This window comes from Panthera onca, chromosome C2 (genome assembly GCF_046562875.1).
Source record: "Panthera onca isolate mPanOnc1 chromosome C2, mPanOnc1 haplotype 2, whole genome shotgun sequence".
NCBI lineage: Eukaryota > Metazoa > Chordata > Mammalia > Carnivora > Felidae > Panthera > Panthera onca.
In genome coordinates, this window is record NC_138347.1 from 39,621,386 (window position 1) to 39,646,367 (window position 24,982).

Here is a 24,982-nt window from a genome sequence, read left to right on the forward strand (position 1 = left end):
GTTTCTTGCATTAAGCACCTGAGGTTTGGTGATTATAATCTCATGTGACTCTCTTATCCTGGCTAAAATAGTTCTTAAGGAAAAACAAAACAAAAACAAAAACCTCATACCCTCCAAGGAAGAGGGAATTCTGCCTGCAATCTGCCTTGTGATTCTAACTGCAATGTCAACTGTTCCCCCAGTCTCTTGCCTGTGAGCCTACCCTGCCAATTTGGAACTTGCCTAATGAATGGATGGATGAATTAATTAATGAATTGATGAATTAATGAAATGAACAAATGAACAAGCAAATAAGTGAATAAAAAGTAAATAAAATACACACATCCTATTGCTTCTGTTTCTCTGGTAAACCCTGGCCAATAATATACCATCAAACTACAAATTTAATAAAGTATAAAAATGGGCTTCTCAAAGGAAGATTGATCTCAGTGGTTCAACAGAAAAAATGAGTGACACAGAGATCGATAGAGAACTATCACTGTAGCCATCTGACTATTACCTTGGATTTTGGTGGTTGGAATATTCTTTTGCATGTAGAGAACTGCTAATTTGTACCGTTAAGGCAGGATTATTTGCACTCTAGACTGAGAGATGAACTGCACCTTGTCTTAGTATTTACTGGCTGTATATCTTGAGTAAGGCATTTAAGCTCCCTGAATCACAGGCTCATTATTTTGAAATTGTAAGCAATTTTGAAATTACCTATTATAATTATATATGTATGTAATCATAACAATAATAATATAAAACCATGTTTCTATCCACAGGAAAAATACTCTACAGTATTTTCATTATTTTTACTGGTTATTTTCTTTCTTCCAAATGTGAATGAGTACTTGATTTTTGGAATCCTTTGGAGAAGTTGTATCATTTCAGTTGGATGACTGTATTATTGAAGAAATACTTCCATGGTTAGCTTATTGGTTTCCTGAGGACAATAGGGGATTCATATCTTACTCCGTGCTCAGATCTTCACTCAGTGATTTGCATATTTAAAGGTACTCCATAAATATTTGTTATTGTTGGGCCGCAGCCCAAAACATTCACCAGACATTTCTTGCCCAGGTTTTTTCATGTTCTTATAGCTGCATTGGACCATGTGAATAGTTTGAGCTGATTAAATATGAACAGAAGGAGGAACATGTTTAACTTCCAAAATGAATCCATTACAAAGAAAGAAAGAAAGAAAGAAAGAAAGAAAGAAAGAAAGAAAGAAGAGACTAAGTGTTCCAGATGTTGGAACTTCAAAACGCAAAGCATTCCTTATTCTGGGTTCTAGAGTGGGTAAGTGGAGTAGAGGTTCCTATCAACTTCTGTACAGACTATGGAATAAATATTTCTTACATTAAAACTTTGAGCTTCTATAATTATAGTTTCAGCCTAACTTTCTTATTCGGCCTAAAACAGTGATGTGCTCTGCTTACTGTTCAATAAGAATAATCAGTGACATTCCCAAATAACTGGAGACTTCAAACAACATTAAATTGAGTAAAATATATTGAATTATGTACATAATTTGTGCCAAGAAGACAAAAAATAAGATGATTCAGATTGAAAAGAGTGCTTTCTTTTTAACATTTTTTGTTTATACATTTGTTTTTAAAGTTTGATGTTCAAGGAATTTATATAGTCTTCACTTCAAATAAAATTTATTCTAAAATGCTCTATAGTAGGTTCAATGAAGTATAAGGAGACTGACATGTATTAAATGGGTTTGGCATTTTTAATTACAAAGTACATTTTAACATTTAAGATAAACTCTTTTATCTGTACAAATTCATAAATTTAGGTTCAGAAAATTGAAATACCATTTCCACTGTCACTCAAATATCATTGCAGAGTTGAGATTGTGTCAGAATAGTTGAAGATCTGTATCCTTCAGTTATTAGAATGTTTAGATATTGAAATGGTTCTAGAATGAATTTAAAACAATAGTTTCAACCATCCCTGATGAAACCTCGAAGAGCTGTTCAAGAACCAGTAGAACAATTTATAAAACTCTAATACTAGTGATATAAATAACATAACTGGGACATATTAGAATTCTAGATCATTGTCAAAATCTTTATAATGTTTAATATCTTGAACCATGGGAGCCTCATATGTTCTCATTAAAAGTATAAATCATTTTAAACTCCAAAAAGTAAATTTCTTTAAAAGTTTAAAGTACATTAGACCTCAGGAAAAAAAAATCCAGAAGTACATAAATTTCTTATACTTTCTAGAAATTGTAATGCTTATCTACATTTCCAATAGTAGTTATGCTAGATTTTTTTCAAAAAAAAGCATTCTAAGTAATTTAACCTTGCTTTGTAATAATTCAACTGGTCACAGCTAGTTGTTTTGAAAATATTACCTATATTAAAATGACATTGGAAAGCGGGGGGTCTAAAACATCATTTACAATCAAGAAATGTTCCATTGAAAAGGTGAAATGTTCCTTCTATTATTTTTTTAAATGTTTATTTATTTCAAGAGAGAGAGTGCGAGCGAGCATGTGTGCACATATGAGCAGGGGAGGGGCAGAGAGGGAGGGAGAGAAAGCTGTCCCATCAAGGGGCTCCATACCACAACTCTGGCATCATGACCCCAGCTGAAATCACAAGTAGGAAGCTTAACTGACTGAGCCACTTAGGCACCCCTGAAATGCTCCTTTTATAAAATTTTCCACAGAATACAATCTTAACTCTGTCTATAAAAGTAGTTGATCATGCAAAGCTAAGTAACAAAGACATGTGAAAAAAATCCTCTGAGACAATACCAAAATTATCTCCAAAGACCTGTAAAGAGGTTCCATATATAAAATACCTGTGACCGTAAGTTAGGTTCTGTAAGTTAGAAAAAAAAAAAAAATACTAGCAGAAAGTCAGATTTTAAAGTAAAAAATCAAAAGCCAGGATGATTTGTGCATATATGTGTTTAGCTCTAGGTAGGGTACCTTCATTAATTGGGGTACAGTTTGAAGATGCTACCTGTAGAGAAAATAATTTACATGTGCATAACATTTTAGTGTCTCCAAAATGTTGGACATATTACTTATTAATTAGGAGAAAAGTATTAAGCATACACAACCAGTAAGTCATGAAGGCAAAGTGCTCAATGCACAAAGATTTTAAAATTCAATTACATATGGTTCTGTCCTTAAAAAAATAACAGTAAGATAGTAAGATAAGGTATATATGAAAATAAGAATATGTCTACTTTTAAACCGTGTACTTATGTACTAAAGAGCTATATCATACCTGGATTCGCGATGTCTGTTTGCTTTAAAAGACATGTGAAATTATTTGAGGGAATAAAATGAAAATTTCATTTATTCCCAAGTCCTACCCATGACACTAGTGTTGGTAGGGGAATCTGGTCCAGAGAAACAAAGATTTTGCCTAAATGAGGACAAATTCTTTTTTTTAATTTTTTTTTTTAACACTTATTTATTTTTGAGACAGAGAGAGACAGAACATGAACGGGGGAGGGGCACAGAGAGAGGGAGACATAGAATCTGAAGCAGGCTCCAGGCTCTGAGCTGTCAGCACAGAGCCTGACGCGGGACTCGAACTCACGGACCGCGAGATCGTGACCTGAGCCGAAGTCGGACACTTAACCGACTGAGCCACCCAGGCGCCCCTAAATGAGGACAAATTCTAGTAAATTAAAAGAAAAATCAAGTTATAATAGGGAAAAATTACATGTGTGAAATCAAAATCATGAAATTGGGGCCCCTGGGTGGCTCACTGTTTGGTGTCCACTCTTGATTTCAGCTCAGGTCATGACCTCACAGTTCGTGGGTTAGAGCCCTGCATCAGACTCCATGGCTAACAGCGTGGAGGCTGCTTGGGATTCTCTCTCTCCCTCTCTCTCTGCCCCTCCCCAACTCACGCTGTCTCTGTCTCTCTCAAAAGAAAAAAAAAAAAAACTTTAAAAATCTGATTCTCTCCTCTCCTTCTCCCTCTCCTTTCCCACTCTCCCTCCCACCATCCCCCAAACCAAACCAAAACAAAACAAAACAATAGCAAAACCATGAAACGGAGTCAGATCTACACAGCTAATCATTTGGAGTCTAGAAAATCAGGAGAAGTGAGCTTCCTATACAGGGCCAGTTCATTCAGGGTGGTCTTAATAAAAGTACCAAGATCTTAAGACCTCTTGACACAGTGTACAATAAATGCAGCTACTTCAAGGACTGAGCTGAAATGACCACATTGACCCTTTCAAGTCTGACAGATAAGAAAGCAGAAAATTAGATATTCTCTCCTATTTTATAGATCCTGAGCTCCTGTGAAATGAATTCATGTCTGAATCATTTTTCTCTACTGAGAACTGACCTCAAGGATCAACAAACAGCAGGAGCAGCTTTAATTCCACAGACTCCCCACATAACATGCGCTAATGGTACCATGTCTTTGGTGCTCGAAGGCTATGTTATTTAACCTTATAAGTATGTTGTTCTTGCCCTCAGCCTGCACCTCAGATGGTCAAGTTCATCACCTACTGGGGTGATCAAACCAACATTTCTGAAGGATCTAAGTTCCTGGGCCCTGTCTTTGTAGGTTTTATGTTCTCTTTCATCGATCTTACTATGAAATATGGAATTAATAAGATACATCCTAAGAATCCCCTGAATTCCAAACATATTTCTTACCACAATTGCTAGCAATCTATTTTCCCCTTGTTTTGTAACCATCCTCCATACCCTTTGGTTCAGTAGCATGAAGAGCTCAAAATAGCGAGGTGCCAGCCTCCACTCTCAGTTTAATAAAACAACTTATATCCCTTGGTAAAACTGTTCCATCATTAGGGACTGAGATTACAGCAAAGCAGCACTCAAATCTGCGGGAAGGTAAAGCCAAAACTTGCAATGTGGATTGTTTATTGCAAAGAAGTCACAACAATGCACTGTGAGGGATGCATGTGCTTATAGTGTACATAGAGAGTTTATTAGAGAAGCATATAGCATTTATTGGGGGATAGCTCACAATGGAGAAGTGGTACCAGCATACACTGCCTCCAGAACTTAGGAGCTTCTTCTGAACTCCACATCTTAGGCAGGGTAGAGATGGCCTGAATGTATCCTGATTACTGATCCACCAAAGGGGATCTGCCAAGATAGAAGGCTAGAAGAGCAACCGAGATCATGCCAAGACAGCAAATGAGTCCCAAGCCCACACTGCATTGCACATTCACAGGTTAGACTAAGAAGAGATAGGAAAAACCAAACTAGACTAAGAAACAAAAAATATGTCAAGTTATCTCTGGGCCCAAGTACAATGCCATAGAGAATTCATTAAAATGACTCCAGTCTGCATGCTGAGTACCCTGAGAAAGTCTTGCATGCCGGGAATGCATACATAAATTAAAACCCTTCTTGTTTCTCTGTAGGCTTTTAGTACTACTCAGTCAGCTCTCTGCTAAGATACCAAAAAGGGAGAGAAAAGGAGCCTCTGGTTCATCTAGATTTATCTCTTATCAGGTTTATAAATGTACTAGTGAGAAGGGTTACTCCTACTTCCTTTAGTTCTCACACTAGTGTCATCTGACTATGGAAAAGATAGGACCACATATTAGTCAGTGTTTCAAAGAAAGTTCAGCAAACTTTGTAAGACAGTGAAACCAACCTCAGATGATGTTGTCCAGGTGGCCCCAAGATGGAATCTTTAGCCATTCCACTATTCTACTAGGTCGGTCGGTACTTGAGTTAAGATGGATGTGGATTATTGCCCTCTTCTCGGACTGTGAAATGGGTTTCTCAGTTAGAAGCAGTGAGGTGTGGGATGCTGTAAGATACATCCTAAGAATTGCATGGATGCAATCTGTAATTGCATGGATGTTTGTGCTGGAGGAAGAAGCAAGGTGCATGGCTAGGGCAAATCCACTTGTGAAATATGCATCTATTTTTATGAAAATAACTTTTGCTCCCCAAGAGTCATTTCTTCTTCTGAGAGATACATTGTACCAATTATAGCAACGTGCCTTTCACCTTAGAGAGAATATTCCAACATGCTTTTAGAAATGTCGCTGATAGGGCAGAAGCTAGGGTTTCCATCTCCTTGATTTCCTACTCCCTATACACAAATAACATCCTAGGTTTTTAGGTTATTCTTGCTACTCCTTCCTTACCAGACTCAATCTGTATCGATGCCATGGACTAGCAGAATATTCTGAGGAATATCCTGATCAAGGTCTTGAAGACTTTATTATAAACAGAAAACAGGAAAATTAAAAAGCTTTAAGATACAGTAGTGTATGTATCTTATGTATTTATACATCCAGTGTGCTGATGTCCCTGACAGGTGAAATTCTGTTAATCCTTGCAAATTATTATGGAGAATAAAAAGAATAAATGTTCCTGCTTCCAGGAACTAATATATAGCCCTTCTTATCATAACAGCCACTGCAGGGATTCTGTCATTTTCTTAATCTACTTTACCCAGCTATGTGATCAGGAACTGGGACAATAACCAAAGGATGGACCATGGATTCCTAGGCTCACTTTGAGACAGACTGGAGCCAAAACTATTCACCAGCCAACTTCCATAGGCTTCAGTGAACCATGGTGCCATTTGAAGTCTATGGGGATTAGTGTCAACTCAGGAGTCTGTGCCCGGGATTTCTCCCTTTCTCTAGTGAAGAGTGACAGGAAAAATGGCTAACTACCATATCAGGGGAAAATAGAGAAATATTTAAAGTCTGTTTACATGACAGTGTTGCAAGGCCTTTCTCAAGGGGGACCCGGTCTTTCCTTCAATCGAGCGGCTCAGGTTTACAGAGTACCTTGGGTGGAGGAGTTGGGTAAGAGGCCATGACTTAAGGCAGTGACTCATGTAAGATTTCCACTCCACAAATTTCCTGTAATATAGGTCAAGTGGTATTTTATGATTATTTATTTTGTTCCTGGGACTCTGTAATCTATTAGCCATGTCCCAGATCCCTAGCAGTTAAAACACTCTGAAAGGCAGTCCATCCCTACAGCCAGTTATGATAATTGGACTGTTCTTATCTCTGATGGTTAAGTATTGCCACCTGGCCTTTGTTGTTCTGGGATCCCACAATTCCCATTAAAATCATGTAGACTACGTCAAGGGTGGCAACTCCCACCATTATCCCCAATCTACCAATGACAGCCAGCACCAAGTTTTCAAGGATTCTGCTATTTGCCTCATAACACATTTCTCAATGCTCCAGGGATAGAAGTGTTTTCTGTAACTTTCAGGCAACATTGTCAAAAGGAGAGAAAGTAAGTTGCACATAATAATTTTATTCTAGCATTATCAAATTTGTAATTCTGTTGGATTCCTTCCTTTAAATAATTGCAGGAAAGTTCTGGCATCCTGACTTCATTAAACCTAGCCCCTTGGGAATCCATGCTTTAGTCAGTCAACCAAGCAAATTGTTAGAGCCAGCCAGTCAAGGTAGTACATTATCCAGTATCCAACAGATACAGCCAACCTAACTTTCTATTCCATCATCTTGATTTACTATTTAAATATGGATAGATGCTTCCAGGAACTAATATATAGCCCTTCTTATCATAACAGCCACTGCAGGGATTCTGTCATTTTCTTAATCTACTTTACTCAACTATGTGATCAGGAACTGGGACAATAACCAAAGATGGACCATGGATTCCCTAGGCTCACTTTGAGATAGACTGGAGCCAAAACTATTCACCAGCCAACTTCCATAAGCTTTCTATTCCATCAGGATCCATCCATGTACATGCTTCTCAGTTTCCAAATGGTACACATGAGCAAATTCTTTCAATCCCTGTGACATGTAGACTCTCTTCTCCCAAGATAACTAGTGGTTCTCCCCTGGGTCTTATTGGAATCTGACTCTAGTTTTGTCTAGAGGCAATGAAGTGTGATATGAGTAGATCTTGCAAGAAAGCTAGCATCCTCAGAAAGAGGAAAGGAGTGGGAGAACCTGGATGGCTCAGTTGGTTGGGCATCTGACTTTGGCTCAGGTCATAATCTGGCAGTTCATGGGTTCAAGCCCCACGTTGGGCTCTGTGCTGACAGCTTAGAGCCTGGAATCTGCTTCAGATTCTGTGTCTCCCTCTCTATTCACCTTCCCTGCTTGCACTATGTGTGTGTCTCTCTCTCTCAAAAATAAACATTTAAAACAATTAAAATTCAAAAAGAAAGAAGTAGTGAGTTGTTTCAGTGGTAAATGAATTTTGGGATTCAATTATGGAATTTATTTAATAATGGGAGTCCAGAGTTTTCAGCTTCATTTGAGAACACCTAAATTTTTCTGCTAATGTCTAAAAGGGAATCATTCCTTCCTCACTAAATCTCCAAACTGCACCTTTAGACTTCAGTCTTGATCATCAGCCATGCTTAGCCTTTGTCTATAATGAATAAAAACACTCACTTAAAGCTGTCATGAAGTTTTCTCCCTGTGTTTTAGCCTAAAGCCCAAAACCTTGAGTTGTTTTCTTGTCCCTCCCTTCCTTCCTTCCTCCCTCCCTCCCTTCTTTCCTTCCTTCCTCCCTCCCTCCCTCCCTCCCTCCCTCCCTTCCTTCCTTCCTTCCTCCCTCTCTCCCTTCCTTCCTTCCTTCCTTCCTTCCTTCCTTCCTTTCCTTTCCTTCCAAGCCCTTCAAGTGAAACCTCAAATACTTTTCTAACCTCTGCAATACTTGCAAACATCGACACAGCCACAGTGGCCAGGTTTAGTAGACTTAATTTCTTAGAGCCCTGATACTTCAGGTGGTTGTGATGTTACTGAATACCATGGATTACTAAAATCCCTCTTTCTGCCTAGATGGGGGCCATTTCTACACTCATGCTCTAACATGTAAACTCTATGCTACAATCCTTTGTAGAGTATTTGTTTTCTGGGACCATTCTTTATAGGCAAAAACGTTACTGCCACATTCCAACCAGGTCAATAAAAACCATTCTGAGTACTTAAAATCGCAAATTCAATTTTGGAACATGGTTACACAGTAATGGAAAAGCTAAGGAGATGGTGAAGCAAACCAGAGAATAGCAATATCAGGAAGTCACTTCCATGCAGAGAGGCAAAAAGTAGAAGAAATATTAAGGGAGTCAGGAGCCTGGGTACCTGGCAGGAGCTAGGAATATAGCAGGAGCTGAAGCTACAGAGGAACCATAGTCATTTCTGGAGACACAGCTGCTACGAGATGTTGTCAAATTTGTGCTAGAGGGGAGCCTGGGTGGCTCAGTGGGTTAAGTGTCCAACTTTGGCTCAGGTCATGATCTCATGGTTCGTGGGTTGGAGCCCCGCATGGGGCTCTGTGCTGACAGTTCAGAGCCTGGAGTCTGCTTCAGATTCTGTGTCTCCCTTTCTCTCTCTGCCCCTCCCCCGTTTATGCTCTCTCTGTCTCAAAAAAAAAAAAAAAAATGTGCATAGAGAAGGAGGCGGCAAATTATCTTGGCTTCTCCCTACCTACTGGTTTCATGTTTCAATCTCCTGTCAGTGCCAACGTCAATACTCCTATGACATCCAGTGGAACACTGAAGGGTCTAGGAAGAGATCTGAGAGCAAACAGACATGCAAAAAAATAAATGTGGTTGCCCTTTCTAGAACTGAGTGGTTTGCCTAGAGGGAGAAACTATTCTTTCTTCCACCTCAGGGTGGACTGACTGTGCTGACCACACAGAGCAAAAACCACTGCCCAGTAAGGAGCACATCAGGTCCCATGTATGCAACCCATATATAATATGTTTAGTAGGGGGGTGAAAATTGGCCAAGGATATGTTAGGATATTTACTAGGGGTAAGAAATTGAGGATAAACCAGTATTTACTTACAGAAATGAAGGACATAAAATAAGATCAGTATGGCAAAATTATTGCTAGAAGGCAATGTGATTGAGATCCAAACACATGGTACCCCCAGACTAATGAGGTTGAACATATTTTTAGGGAACAGGGACTGAGTCCATTTAACTCATTTTATCCAACATGAGAGATGGCTTCCTGAGGAGATTCAGATGATGATAAATTTTTCTTCTTGATGACGTGTGAATGGCTATAGGTATTGGACACAAGGAAATTCCATCAATGAATGTTTATTGATATTGAAATATATTCAATCATTAGTCTTCCAGTGGAAATCATAGAAGCTAAGGTGGTTTGTTAAAATTAAACTGGACACATTGCAAGGATTTTGTTTTTTAAACCAGTCAGAGCTAACTGAGTAGGGGGTAAGGAGAGATAACCTGTTACGTCTTTAATAATATATGTCTGTAACTTTGTCTACTGTGTTGGACATAATTAGTAATAAGAATGCTGTAAGCGAACTTTTTTTGATTTCTACATTTCTATTTTCCACAGCTGACTAATTCAAACCAGGACATGGAACACATGGGATGAGCAAAAAGTCTAAATTATACACAGGTTTGAACATTGGCTCCTTGAGGAATAAATTGTGTTAGAAATACAAATTCCAGAATGTCTAATTTCTAAAGGAGTTGTGTCTCTCTCTCTTTTTTTTTAAATCTTCAGATTATATAAATGTCAATGGCATTTGTTACAAAGAGATTCTTTGGAATTTTTGTTCCACTCTGTACAATAATATCATGATCGAATTTTTTTATAGCTCAGACTTACATTGACATCTGAAGAAGTTGTCAAATAATCTTTTCCAATTAGGTTATTCTTTCCAAAGTATTTCAGCTCCAGGAAAATTTTAATTCTGATGCCTAAATAGGTTAAAGTATTATATTTAAAGAAAATACATGGAGAATCACAGAACTTTTAGAACTAGAAGAAGCCTTAAAGACTGTCTAGTTTTAATGCCTTTGTTTTACAGATGAGAAAACACACCAAGGACATTTAATGATTTTTCCAGAAACACATAGCTTGTTAATGACAGAACTATGTCAGAAATCTCCCCCCCCCCCCCCCCAACCAGGTAATCTAAGAAAGCATTCTTTGCTTCATTACGTGGTAAGACCATGTTATATAGTTCTGGTTCATGGTCATGAATAGTTGCAAACATCATATAGTCTTTTTTTATCCTTAAGAAACAAGACTGTTTTTTCCAGGAGGTAATTCATTCCTCACTGTTCTCAGCTTCAGGTTATTTTTACATAAATTCTTCAGTCCAGTCATCTTTTAAACCATTTTCTCCTTGTTTGTCTATGTTGAATAACTTCCAAAAAAATTCAGCCTTTTCTTCTGTCTCTCTCTTTCAAACTGAAGCCTTTTTAAATCTTGGTTATTCAGTATGGAACTCTTATCATCTTATCATAGTTTAATGTACTGTAATAGATAGGAATCAGAAAATTAACAAAGTGAAGCCACATATCAGTGCTCTTGTAAGTAGGACTTTTGTTGTTGTTGTTTCCTTTTTTTTTTTTTTTTTTTTTTTACCATGGGAGACAAGTTGAAGAGGCCTGTGCATAGGCAAATTTTCCCTAAGCTAATGAGGATAAAGCTTCTGAGCCTCTTATTGGCATAGGCCACCTTCCAAAGCTCTGAGATTTAATCCTAGCATCCATATTGACATAAGTTATGCAAACTGAAAAAAAATATAAGCTATTTTAACCACAATCATATAAAATCACTCTCTCTTTCACTCAGGTGTCCCTTCTGAGTGTTCCCTTTGTGGGGTGGTAAGGATCAAGCTAAGGGAAAATTGAGTTGGTAGATATATAGGTAGGATTTGGATTTAGTGGGATATGTTTATACCATTCCCAAACACTTCTAGGTATAATTAAGAAATCATGTCCCAGTGAGCAAACGGTGTCTAGAAATACTACAGACCCCTACTACATTGTTTCAAGAGGGGCTAAGAACATATCACTCTATGAACAGAACCTACCTTTTCTACCACTAAATATAAGAAGGTAAAGACACATGTTTGAAATGTACTGAAGTTAAAATGAAGGTAAATGTGCTAACTGTTGGAGGAGTAGCATGTTACGTTATACATGTACCTAAGCAGGTAGTTAATACAAATTTACATGATGTTTCTGAATTTTGTGTTTATGGTATTCATTAGATTTTCAAAGTTCGTTGTCATTTCCCATTCTAAATAAATACTTTCATGATTTATTATGCCTTTGTATCTTCTTAAAAAGCTCCCCTCTGTATAAACCTTTTATAGGTTTCAGATCCTAGATCAGCCCTTGGGTGATTAACTTGCCAAAGTTAATCCATTCTGCCTTCAGAATAGCCTGATCCTGGCTCACTCCAGAAGATAAAATTCAGTGGGGCTAGGGCAGGAGAGATCTATTATAAGCAACCAAAGAAGTCAAAACAGGTAAAAACTTCTGGGAAGTGCAATAAAGATCAACATCAGAGAGTTTGAATTCTATTGACAAATCTAAGGGGATCATCATGGAGCCAGGAAACATAGACAAGTTCAGAAGCCTCACAGGCCTAGACATACAGCAGAGAGCAAGCAGCAGTGGTTGCATCTAAGAATGTGTCCACGAAAAAGCTGGCTTTTTTAAAACTAGTTTTTTCTTTTAATATTTATTTATTTTGAGAGAGAGTGAGCAAGTGGGCGAGGGTCAGAGAGAGAGGGAGAGAGGGAATCTCAAGCAGGCTCCATGTTGTCAGTGCAGAGCCTGATGTGAGGCTCGATCCCATGAACCATGAGATCATGTCCCCAGCCAAAACCAAGAGTCAGACACTTAATTGACTGAGGCACTCAGGTGCCCCAAGACTTGTTTTTATGAATGGGCACTGCCTAATAGGAAGGTAATTGGCCTATTTCAAATAGTCAATACAGACACTATATCTATTATCAACTATCTAGGTTAAGAGATTTAACATCCATATGACTTCAGACAAGGGCTCCCAGGAATTGAAATCATTACTTCACTTTACTTGTATGAATATTATTAGCATATTTAGTTGACCCTGTAGAAAAAGTAAATGAAGGAAAAATATGTTACATACACATACACATACACACATTAAGTTCTGGGGTTCCAGGAGTAGAAAGATTTCTACTACTCCATTTTCATAGGATAGGATTTGTAGAAAGAAGTTGGCTAAGAAATTATTAAAATATGCTCACAGCAAATGCATTCATAGATGTGACAATAGCAAAAACCTTAGAGGGTAGTGTGGTGGTGTAAGATTCTTTTTTTCTTTTTTGGTTAAATCTGAGTTTGAGGGGAACCTGGGTGGCTCAGTCGGTTAAGCATCTGACTTCACCTCAGGTCATGATCTCACGGTTTGTGGGTTCAAGCCCCATGTTGGGGTCTGTGCTGACAGCTCAGAGCCCGGAGCTGTTTTGGATTCTGTCTCTCCCTCTCTCTCAAAAGTAAATAAACATTACAAAAAAAAAAAAATCCAGGTTTGAATCCTCACTCTGTCACTTGAAGTCAAGTGCTCTTGGGCTGTCTTAACTGATTTCCTAAATTCCTAAGTTTAGGAATTACTAAAAAATTACTAAATTTACTAAATTACTAAAAAATAAGCTTAATAAAAAGAAAAGCCATAGTATTTACTTAGTGGTAAATGATTTATAGACTTTATTTAATTCCTTTAACAATTCTATGAAGTAGTTACTTTGCATATCTTCATTTTACAGACGAATACACTGAGACTTAAAGGGGTTAAGTAAATTGTCCAAGGACATCAGCTTCTGAGTTGCATCACTAAACATTAAAGCCTCATGTTTTTTTATATTGCAAACTTCCTCTCAAATAATACTCTCTACATATTGCTATTTGTGATATTTCCTTAACATAAATTCATGTAATGTTCATGGTATATAGAAGAGTTTTAATAAATATCAGTTCCTCTTTGTATCTGTGCAGTACTTTTACTTTTCTCAAAGCAGTTTACATTTATTTCATCTGATCTTTTACATTACTGATAAGGAAACTGACCAAATGCTATCAACAAATTACCAGTAGAACTGCTCTGAGGACCCAGGGTTTCTCATTTCATATTTGTCATCTTCTCCTCTCCATCCTGTTAAAATGATGTATTACGAGAAGAGACCTTCATTTTTAACTTTTCTTGGGTCCTCCCTTCCTCTTTTAGGCTGTAGGCAGAAAGCCGTATGTGCTTATTTTCATAAATGAATGAGTGCCTTGATTTTATGGAAACTGATAGCACACATTTAAAATGATTACTCTGTGTTCTTTAGGATCATCATAGGAAGGCCACTCTCAACCAGACATTCCCTCTCCTTGCAAGGACAAGCCTTAATGGAATCTGGTCTGCAGAGTGTCTGGGCTGTGTGCAAGGCTGGTGTCAGAGCAAGTGCAAGCAAGTTCATGGAGCTCAGCCTTTACAACATCCTGTAACTCAAACAGCCCTTCAAGGCACCACCCACCTTTTCCAGGGGGAATCTGTTGAAATGATTCTCTTGGAAGCAGCATGGAAATGGGGGGGGGGGGTGGTGGTGTTAAGTATGTGTTTTTGTATGTGGATGGGTGAGTGGGTGGAGACAGGGGTAGGACGGTGAGGGAGATGAGAAGCTAAGATGGAAAAAACAACCATCACTGCCATCAAAATATTCTGCTCGAGGATGAGGGAGTACATACACCCTACAGCTGTTAGCACTGTTCAGCATATTTTGCATATTTGCATATACCAAGTATTTCCAAACAGCCTTGTGTTTGTTTTAAAATCCCACACGAAGATGTCTGGTAAAGCTGTCACTGGAAAGCTTATTTTCTTGGTGATGTTTGCAAAACTGTTTTTAAAATTCTGTATATACATCATAAACCAAGCAGAAGAGTTAACTGTCATTACCAACATTATAATCTAGACTAGTCAGACGACATTCAGAGCAAAACACCCATGTTCTAAGGCCTTTAAAGAAAGCACCTGTTGGTTGAAGCCGATTTAAAAAAAAATTTTTTTTTTGGTTCAATACAAAATGAAACATAGAACATCACCCAGTGATACATAGTTAGTATTGAAACTAGCAAAGTGTGATTTTCTTTTTTTTTTTTTTTTTTTTTTTTTAAAGACTGAGGCTGTTCTTGTGCAGGCCTTCTGTACTTTTTTTTTTTAATTTTTTTTTCAACGTTTTTAATTTATTTTTGGGACAGAGAGAGACAGAGCATGAATGGGGGAGGGGCAGAGAGAGAGGGAGACACAGAATCGGAAACAGGCTCCAGGCTCCGAGCCATCAGCCCAGAGCCTGACGCGGGGCTCGAACTCACAGACCGCAAGATCGTGACCTGGCTGAAGTCGGACGCTTAACCGACTGCGCCACCCAGGCGCCCCCAAAGTGTGATTTTCTTAATTGCTGTTGACTCTCTTCTTTGCTTTAGAAACATTTTCGGTTTTGTTTGTTTGTTTGTTTGTTTTGGCAAGGAACATGAATAATACTGGATGGATTTTGCATACAGCCATTTTCTTTAGGAAACATAAAACACAAAACCACACATAGCCCATTTGAAAAAACGTAGGAAACTTTCAGCAGAAGGAATGGGGTAGTTTAGAGCTATATTTTCCTTTTAGCAAGATCCACAAGAAAAGGATAGAGTATCGTGTTTAAAGGGGAACAGATTTTGTATTTTTTGGCAAGATAATAAATCCTCTGTTGCTATATTTGGCTCCCAGCAAATAGTCTCTTTTACAAGTGAGAAGCAAAGATCAATGCTGGTGTTCTTCATTCAGCCACAGCCAAACTTGGTGTGGAAAGTAAAACAGTTGTGTTTGAGTGTTATTTCTAAGACAGTCTAGCTCATTTATTGATCAACAGCATTCCAAAGCACAGGAACCTACTTTACACATTAAATGTATCAAAATATGTTTGCTTTCCATAACAGTTTTTCCACTGCTTAACTGATAACAGATGTAATGATTCAATCTGGACAAAAATGTAAAAGCTTTACCATGTCAATGTGGTCATATATAGATATTTTGTCAAATGTGTATAAGCAGGTCAAATGAGATGCTTGGAGACTTAGGACATCACAGGATGATCATGTTCCCAAAAAAAGGAAGCAAAACAATTAAATGGTAGTTGATTGTCCCCAGAGAAAACACACTTCAGCTAGGAAGAATCTGCACCAGATGTCCTTCTCTCCACCACCCCCCCCACCCCCTGAGCGTTTGTCTGACATAAATACCACATAGCCCTTTAGATTCCAAGGCACTATAATAACCACGTGAAATGTTTGAAATAAGAACAGAAATTCCCTTTGTATGCAATTATTTAAGTGAATGAAGACGAATCCTACACAAACGACCATTGCGAACATGGAACAAGCCTTGCTAGTTTCAGTGATGTATTAAATACTCCCAGATTACAAGGCTGGTAAAAAATAAATAAATAAATAAATAAACTTAAATCTAATAATAATTGTGGTAGTAGAATAGTGCCCACCCCCCCAAAATACTCACATCCTAATCCTTAGAACCTGTGAGTATGTTACCTTATATTTAAGGACTTTACAGATGCAATTAAATTAAGAACTCTGAGTTGAGGAGATTATCAAGGTAGAGCCAATGTAACTACAAATTTCTTTAAACATGTAAGAGAGAGGTGAAAGAGAGGGTCAGAATGATGCCTTGTGAGAAGGACTTGATGGCTAATGGCTTACAAGATGAAGAGGGGGCCTTTAGTCAAGGACTCTAGAAACTTGGAACAGCAAAGAAAGAGATTCTCCCTTAGGGCATCCAGAAGGAATGCAGCTGACACTGATTTTAGCCTGAGAGCAGTGCCAAATGTCTGACCTACCAAGTGGTTAAGATAATAAATTTGTTTGAAGATGTTAAGATTGTGGTAATTTTTACAGCAGCCATAGAATACTCATAACACTAGTCTAGTCTAAATATAGCAACAATTAAGAATGCCAAATTATTTCACCTATAATGTTGGAGGGTCTACTGATTTAAACACTTATTTCTAGACTTTTGCACTTCCACATTAAAAATTCATTTAATAAGAAAGTAGACGCCATTGTAGGAAAACTCTAACTTCCTTCAAAAATATAGTCTTGGAATTTTCCTTTCTAGGTGTAGTTCTTCACTGTCAATGAACTGTAAGTTTTTGGTCGTGTGTGTGTGTGTGTGTGTGTGTGTGTGTGTGTGTTTGTGATTTTCCATACTACTTACAGCAAGTTCTGTATCAATAAGAGTAAAAACAAAACAACAAAATGTACTTTGTGTAAAGAGTCAATTGATAGCTTTAGAAGCATTGTATTAAAAAATTCACGGTGTGCCTGGGTGGCTCAGTTGGTTGTGTTCAACTCTTGGTCCTGGCGCAGGTCATGATTTCACGGTTGGTTTGGTTGGTTCATGGGATCAAGCCCTGCCTTGGGTTCCAGACTAGCAGCGTAGAGCCTGCTTGACATTGTCTCTCTCTCCCAAATAAGTAAACATTGAAAAAACTTCAGAAGCTTCCTGTTGCTATGTAATTTAGTACATTTCACTTGTTCTTCCATTATGAACACTTGTTTTATAACCCACTCTTCACTATTAACAACTTGGCCTTAGAAATTAACTTGGCCTTAGAAATTAACTTCATAAAAAAGACTCACTAATATTTAGCTTTAGTTTTCAAAGATATTTATAAACTCCTTAACTGGAGAAGAAGAAAACAGTGAGCTTGAGTTCATTTTCAAGAAAGGCAGACCAAACGAAAATGCTACATTAAAATATAAACATTAAATTCACATTAAATTATTTATTGAACAAATTGAAGGTGACAGTTTTTACTACAAAGTCCTCCATCATCTTATATCACTGACACATAGTTATGTGACCTGCATTTGAAGAGTGAATAGAAATATAAAAATGTCTCTTTCCACAATCCCAAGAAAAACAAACAAAAATTATGATTTCATAATGAGCTTGTAAACCCAAAAGTTTTATGAATTAAAGACTGACAACTAGGTAAGATTAGTTAATTTGTCTTTCTGGAAATGTAAAATTAAGATAGCATAAAATTGCTCATAAAACTCACAAGTCTGGAATTTCATTGTATTTCAATGTTGTAAGATAATATTTCTATTATTATTTTCAGTTTACCTAACCAAGTGACAAATATAGTCTTCTACACTATTTTTTTATAAAAGTATTTCACCTTACCTAGATGTATATGATAAAAACAAATTAATCCACGTTTTCTCTTTCAATATATGCACTTTAAAATGAACAAAGAATTCACATGAAAACTCTTCCCTATATTGTACATCCAGAAAAATGAATGGAATAGTATTTTAAAATCATATATAATATCCAAGATTGTAAATATCCTAAGAAATTAAATCATGTGTGTAAATAATTATTCATTTTTGCCCTAGCCACAGCATAGAAAAAAAAATGTACATCTCTACTAGTATAAAGAGATATCATTAGAAAAGTTCACATCTTATGCATACACCAAAAAAAAAACCCCTAAAGAATCTTATATTCTAAAAGAGTTATTCTTTTTTTTTTTTTTTTTTTTTTTTTTTTTTTTAACATTTTTTATTTTTATTTTTGGGACAGAGAGAGACAGAGCATGAACGGGGGAGGGGCAGAGAGAGAGGGAGACACAGAATCGGAAACAGGCTCCAGGCTCCGAGCCATCAGCCCAGAGCCTGACGCGGGGCTCGAACTCACGGACCGCGAGATCGTGACCTGGCTGAAGTCGGACGCTTAACCGACTGCGCCACCCAGGCGCCCCTCTAAAAGAGTTATTCTTAAGTCAAAATTTAGTAGTCCAGAAATTGTTAAAAAGGAAGCTACTTGATGGTGACTGTCCCTTTTCTAGAAGGTATCATTGTTTACTTACATAATTAGTTAATTCAATAGTATGCCTTGACCTTTAAAAGGACATTTACATATTATCGGATCAAGTTAATTTGCAATTTTGACTGAACATTAGTTTGATTAATTATTTGAAACTATAAAAATTTTTCAAACAAATAAAAAAGCATAATGGACAATAAAGGAAATAAGAAAATCAAGATATTTTAATAATAATGGCTATTTCTATACTTTGGGAAAGTATATAGGAGTAAATTCCAAGAGAGCACTAAAAGAGAAAAGCCTGAAAGTCTGTTCTGTGACCAATGTCCATGACTAAGTTACTAAGGTAATTAAAGCTATTGAGACCAAGGTTTCCTGGAAGGGCCCACCCATACCCCAATCTTCAATCATCCATTTTTGTGTAGTTTATGTATTTATTTTCAACATACATCACTGAACTAAAACTATAACCTGATTTTTCTAAAATGACTTTAATAATACTTTTAGTATTTTAAAAATAAGAGATTTAAAGGGCTCTTAGGCCATGTTTTTAGAGAATAAAAGTAAATTTCTCAAAGAAGCCTTAAATTTTCTGAAAGATGTGTCTTTCATCCTGGAGGAAAGAAAAAACAAAACAAACAAAACAAAATGAAACTGGATCCTTAGGATCCTGTACGTTAAAATCAGCAGGCTGATTTCAGTGGTCTCATATAGTTTCTGCTTTTCTGCTGTCCTTATGTCTGCTGTGAAGGTGATCCATCACAGGGATTCTAACTGCCATCAATACCCCTTTGTAACTGCAATGGCTCAAGCGAACTCTTTCCATCTTCAATAACTGACACAGTGTCAACATCTGCTTCCAATAAAATTGTTTCTTTTTTTCTCAAGCAGAGTAAATCTGCTGAGATCGTAAAGGGTTTTCTTTTCCCTCCCCTTTTCATGCAAACGATCTTTTTCCACCATATTCTGCAATTTTTCCTCCAAGGCAAGTAAAAGAAAAAAAAATGGATAACTTCAAAAGAGATGTTTTTATTCCAGGTGCTAAGGAAGCCCAAAATGTAATTGAAAAATATAAACTTTGGTGATTTAATAAAGATGTTGCCTTGATTTGGGATCCTGGATGAATAAAACTTTGGAATATGTAAGAACACTCACAGTTGGGGCTACATACCACTAAAAGGTTATTTTCTTTCATAAATGACACACTAAAGTAACAGAAATAATTAAGAAATTTACATTTTATCTTCAACAAATAGTAGTGGGCAAAGATTCTCTTGCAACAATTTGTCATGAAAAAGTAGTCCTATATCTATTGGATTGCTGCAGAAATAGATATGGAAAGTATAGAGAAGGGACATTTAGGAGCTCAGTTTTATGACCTACTTACAAAATTGATAGACATTTGTGGTGCCTGTCATTTATTAAATAGCTATAATGAGACAGATATGATTGATCACATATATATGATATATATATCATACATATATATGATATATATATCATATAGATATCATTTCCACACTTCACAGCCTGCCAGTTAGGTATTATTATCTCACTTTCTTCATAAGATAAACCCCAAATCACACATATCTAACTGTGGCCAAGGCAGAATTCAGAGAATGACCTAATATACAAACCAATGATCTTTTCCATTAATTCATTCTACTTCTCTATTCATCCCCCAGTCAAAACTCCAGCATGTATACTTTCCTTTACCACCACTTAATGCCTCATTGACTTAATTTGGCAAATACAGTGTAACAAAGGGAGGGACACCCAGTAAGAAATAGAATTTAGTTTCTTAAAATATAGTTTCTGACTGCAACTTTAAATGACACATGTAACACTAAACCACAGAACAAATGCAAAAACTAGATAGATCCAGTCCTATTCTGCAAGTCTTAGAACAGGAATAGGAAAGATGGTTTGCAAAATGAATAATGAGCTCCTCAAGGGCATGTTTTACACCAGTGCCTAGAATTTGTTTTGTTTTTTTTGTTTTTTGGTTTTTTTTTTTTTAAGGTTTGTTATAAAGTTCAAAGAACTAATTCCTCAATTATTTGCAAACCACTGGTTCTTATTTGCAACATTTGGAGCAACCCTGGGCATTTTTGCTTAAATAATAATGTAAATAATTTTAAGAAGAAAGAGAAAGAAGAAAAATGACAGATGAAAGTTAGGAAGGGGATGATTAACCTTCTTAAGAAACATTGATTTTTAAAATATTTAGAGGCTCTTTCAAATAAATGATGAGGGACAAAGTAGCCTGTTGAGATCCAACTCATGAGTTGTTCATTAACTTATGATAGTGTAGTGGCCAAAGCCTGGATTAGATGTCAAATAAATGAGATGATTTTATATGGTTTAGCTCACATCTTCCAAAACCTTGAATAAAGTCTAATTTTTAAAATAGTCAAAGGTGGAGTGGTTTCAAATGATTTAGGGAGGAAGCTGGTAGCCTCTTTAAAGCAGGTTAGAAGCCTGTAAGTTCAACAGCATCGTTTTGATGTGAGGAAAGCAGAACCAGAGAGTGATAGCCTTTTAAACTTAAGGTCAGAATATCATGCTAAATTACAACCCATTCTCTTTTATAACTTCTGGTGGTAAAGGTAAAATGATCATAACAAGGGGATGCCAGGCAATTATAGAGACATGCACTCTGTTTTCATTTAGACTTTGATCTATTCCTTATCTTGCAAGGATCTAATCCTTGCAATATGTCAATGATGTCTTTTCTCAACAAGAGACCTCACTTGCAAATCTTTCCTAGATACAGCAGAATTCAGGTCCCCAACTTTTCTTGGGCCCCAGAGCCAAGGAATGTTTCATCCTACATTCTACTGTGCACAATGTACCATCCTACAGTGGCACAGAACACAGTCCAAATTCAGGGTGAAGCTATCCAATTGTCTGCTCTCCTTTTGAATTCAATTCAATGGAGAAGAAGGAACGGAGCAGAGAGTTAATACTTTTCTTCTCCCTTAATTGGGAAAATCCAATTGCATGATCTGAATGAGTTGGAGTACAACACTGTTCTAAGAGAAACTGCAAAGGAAGTTAATAGGTTCCAAAGGAAGAGGAAGGAAATAAATAATCCCCAATGAGTCATCCCATGGGAACTGCTGAATACTTGTTTTTGAAAACTCAGGAGGACACAAGAGGAAACCAATTTTATAGATTCAATCAACTTCATGCTCCACAGATTGGACAAAGTACATACAACCATAACAAATCACAGATCAAAATATAGATAATTTAACTAAGCCACTCCCTAGAACTCAAAGTTCATGTCATTAGTAAGTGGAAAATTCCTTAAGTTTCAACCTCACATTAGGTAAAAATATGCATATTGTGTTAAGGAGAGTCTAGGTAAGAAGAAGCAATTTATGGAGTGATAAGAATACAAGAGAGTGTATAGATTTATAACTCACAGGAGGCACCAGGGAAGACAACCAATGTAAAAAACAGAGATAAGGGAATTACTTTAAATTTTCTGTAAGAACCCTGCCTAGCTGAGCAAAGGTTGTGTTGTTCTTATAGCTAAAATCTTTACACACAAGATATACACAATTTAAAATGGAAAGTGGTATTTCACTAAACACTGTATTTCATATTGGTGAAGACAAGGATGGGGGACATTTGAGAAACTTTTACCAAACTAAAACTTCTATATAGCCCTAACTCTTTAATGTGACCCATCTCTGGAAGCAGCTTTGAGAGAATGGACTTGAATCAAAAATCCTTAAAATATTACTAACTGCTACTTTTATAACCCTAATCTTTTCCCAGTAGGGTCTTAATGATAATTCCAACTTCACCTCATTTAGGTCCTGAGGGCCACGTCAAGTTGAATCCTGAGTTTTCATGAATAAATTTCAAATAATAAATGGCTAATTTATTACCCCAATTTAAGTAATTGTGGCATATTCTAATTTAAATTTCATTTTACCCTAAATCATTTTCTTAAAAAGAGTTCAATCAACTAAGACCAGATTTAAACAACCAAAAAAAGACTTGAAAAAAACCTATGTTTAAAATCACATATACAATATATTATTTTTCAATATATAATGATGAGTAACGTCAGAAATAGCCACTGAATTCAAGGCTTGTGCTGTGTCTAGTACCCTCCCAAATATTTTCCATTCAAAATATCTCGGAAAATAAAAACAAAAACAAACAAAAACATCCACTTAAAATATGACCTTAAAAATTGCCATGATTGAATAATTAGAAACAAGGAAACTAAGTCACTGGCAGTCAAAGGTAGCATGGGTTAATGTATTTTTTTTTTCCAGTGGTTGGATACAAACCGGTTCCATTTATCAAAGTTGGATGGGCTAGAAAGACAATTATATACTCCAGGCAGTCTCTCCCTCTGACTGAAAGTTGATGCAAACTTTCTTCTTAGTCAAACTCCAAGTACTCTTTGGGACAAATCGAAGTAATGAAATATCCTTTCTTTAGTATGGTCATTAAAAAACTTCCTTTCCAATCTATACATATAACTCAAAGCTAAGTGAGCTAACATGGAATTAAATCTTCGCCGAGATTTAATGTAAAACAATACTATCTTGGCTTGGCTATGCTGCTACTTTTGTAAAAAGGAGGAACTATCAAACACTTGAGGTAACCTAGAAAGCACAGAGCATATCACAGACATTTTAAAGACAAGCATTTTTAACATTTTTGCCAGTGCTTCTCTGAGAGCAAGTTCTTTAAACAGAACTTACCAATTTTTACAATATTAAAAAAAATACATCCCTCAAAAATAGCCCATCAATGCTAAATCAAACTTTCTGTATTCTACAAAAATAGATACACATAGAGCTACAAAATTGTATTCCTGAAAGGATGAGCATTTTCACGTCTGGTTCATCTTTTCCTGACAAGATGGTTGGTTCAAAAAGGAAAAAGAAAAAAAAAATCAGAATGAAACAAAAATTAAATCATGTATTGATAAAAGCAAGACAAAAAAAAAAAAAAAAAAAAAAAAGATTTGCACAGTTGACAAAGGCTCAGATGAGGGGAAAAAAAAAAAAAAACAAATAAAAATGCTTTTCTTCAATGTCTAGGACCCACTCTGCTTTCTCAAGAAAAGGCTCCAAACCAAAGTTAGCTGGCTGACATTTCCTCTTCTTCTTCCATGTCCATTGTGTCCCACTGCAGAATGGGAAATCCTGGCAGCCTCTTTCCCAGTGGGCCCATGGATTCACACTTCAACCTGACTTGCTAATACTGTGTTTCAGTACCAGGGTGATTCCTTGCTCTTGTCTTGATGCTGCAGACCTAGAAAAGGTGACAGTGAGAAAAACGAAAAGCATTAGAACAGGAATCACTCAAAACTGGGCCTCATCTGCTAGACCAGAGCAGTGCTATTTGTGCAGTATCAATTCTTTACTGTGGTTTTCATTTTCTTGGAGTATAAATGAATAATCAATAAAATAAAATAATGTAAATGAAACCTTTTTACTTCTAATGTCAAAAGTTGCTGAAATTTGGAAAAAACAATGTAACTAATCTTTGGGGGAATTTAGGTAGCATCTCAGTTAATACTTTTCAGGAATAATAATGATACTTTTGAACTAAAATAGTAAATAAATTCTGGTGCTATTTTGAAATGTACTCCACATATTTTGTATTGCTACAAAATATGGTGAGCAATTAGACATGGTTAAAAGCTGGATCTAATATTGCCAGTAAAATAGACATAGTTGGTTCCCAGCTAATAGCACACACCTATATTGTTTTATAAGTTTACTTATTTTTTTCTCCAGAAAATATTTAACATGGCTTATAAAAATCTATAGTTCATAGCAAGAAAATATGATTTACAGATAAGTTTCTAAAAGTAGTAACAAAAGGAAAATAAGCGAACATGTATAGCTTCCAACTGAAAACTAAAATGAGTAGGAAGAAGTCTATCAAACAAGAAACAGAAAACGTGACTGATTTCGTTCTAATGGAGTCAGGTGACTAATTTCTGATATGGGCAATTAGCATAGCACCTTCAGCTTATACCCATTTGAAGTCACTTACCTCAGTTTCCTTTATTTTTGGCATAATCATTTGGAAGAATAAGACAGGGAACTGATTGCTCTTAAGTTGTTTAAAACCAAATACCAAAACATAAAGGAAGGCTATGGACTAAGCGGGTGGAAATGCAACAGCACTGCCGCTGGGAGAGTGCTCAGATCACAGGATTTTTTCTTGATCCTTGATCTAAAATTGTGTTAAGTCTGGGCTGGTTGTCAGACATTGAATGGTTAAATGAGCCAGTATGGTTCTAAATTATAATTGTTACTAAAATAGCTGCAGTGATTTCACTTCTTGTCCCTCCAATTTGTCAAAGAA

General features: G+C 36.5%; 1 protein-coding gene across 7 annotated transcripts in view; it reads right to left on the reverse strand.

Annotated features, from left to right (window-relative positions):
* Positions 1-9,982: 9,982 nt before the first annotated feature.
* The window catches only part of VGLL3 (vestigial like family member 3), a 153,856-nt gene continuing 138,856 nt past the window's right edge, over positions 9,983-24,982 (reverse strand). For 2 of the 7 annotated variants that reach the window (XR_013557862.2, XM_078452907.2), the window contains 2 exons: positions 23,881-23,917; positions 20,609-23,055 (listed from right to left, as the gene is read on the reverse strand). Coding sequence is in view for 5 of the 7 variants with exons in the window: in XM_078452907.2 (XP_078309033.1) it covers position 23,055; positions 23,881-23,917 (38 nt within the window). In the remaining 2 variants the exon portion in view is untranslated. Of the gene's footprint in view, positions 11,228-20,608; positions 23,918-24,982 lie in introns of those variants that run through there. The other 5 variants (XM_078452909.2, XM_078452908.2, XM_060640245.3 and 2 more) reach the window with 5 other exon arrangements.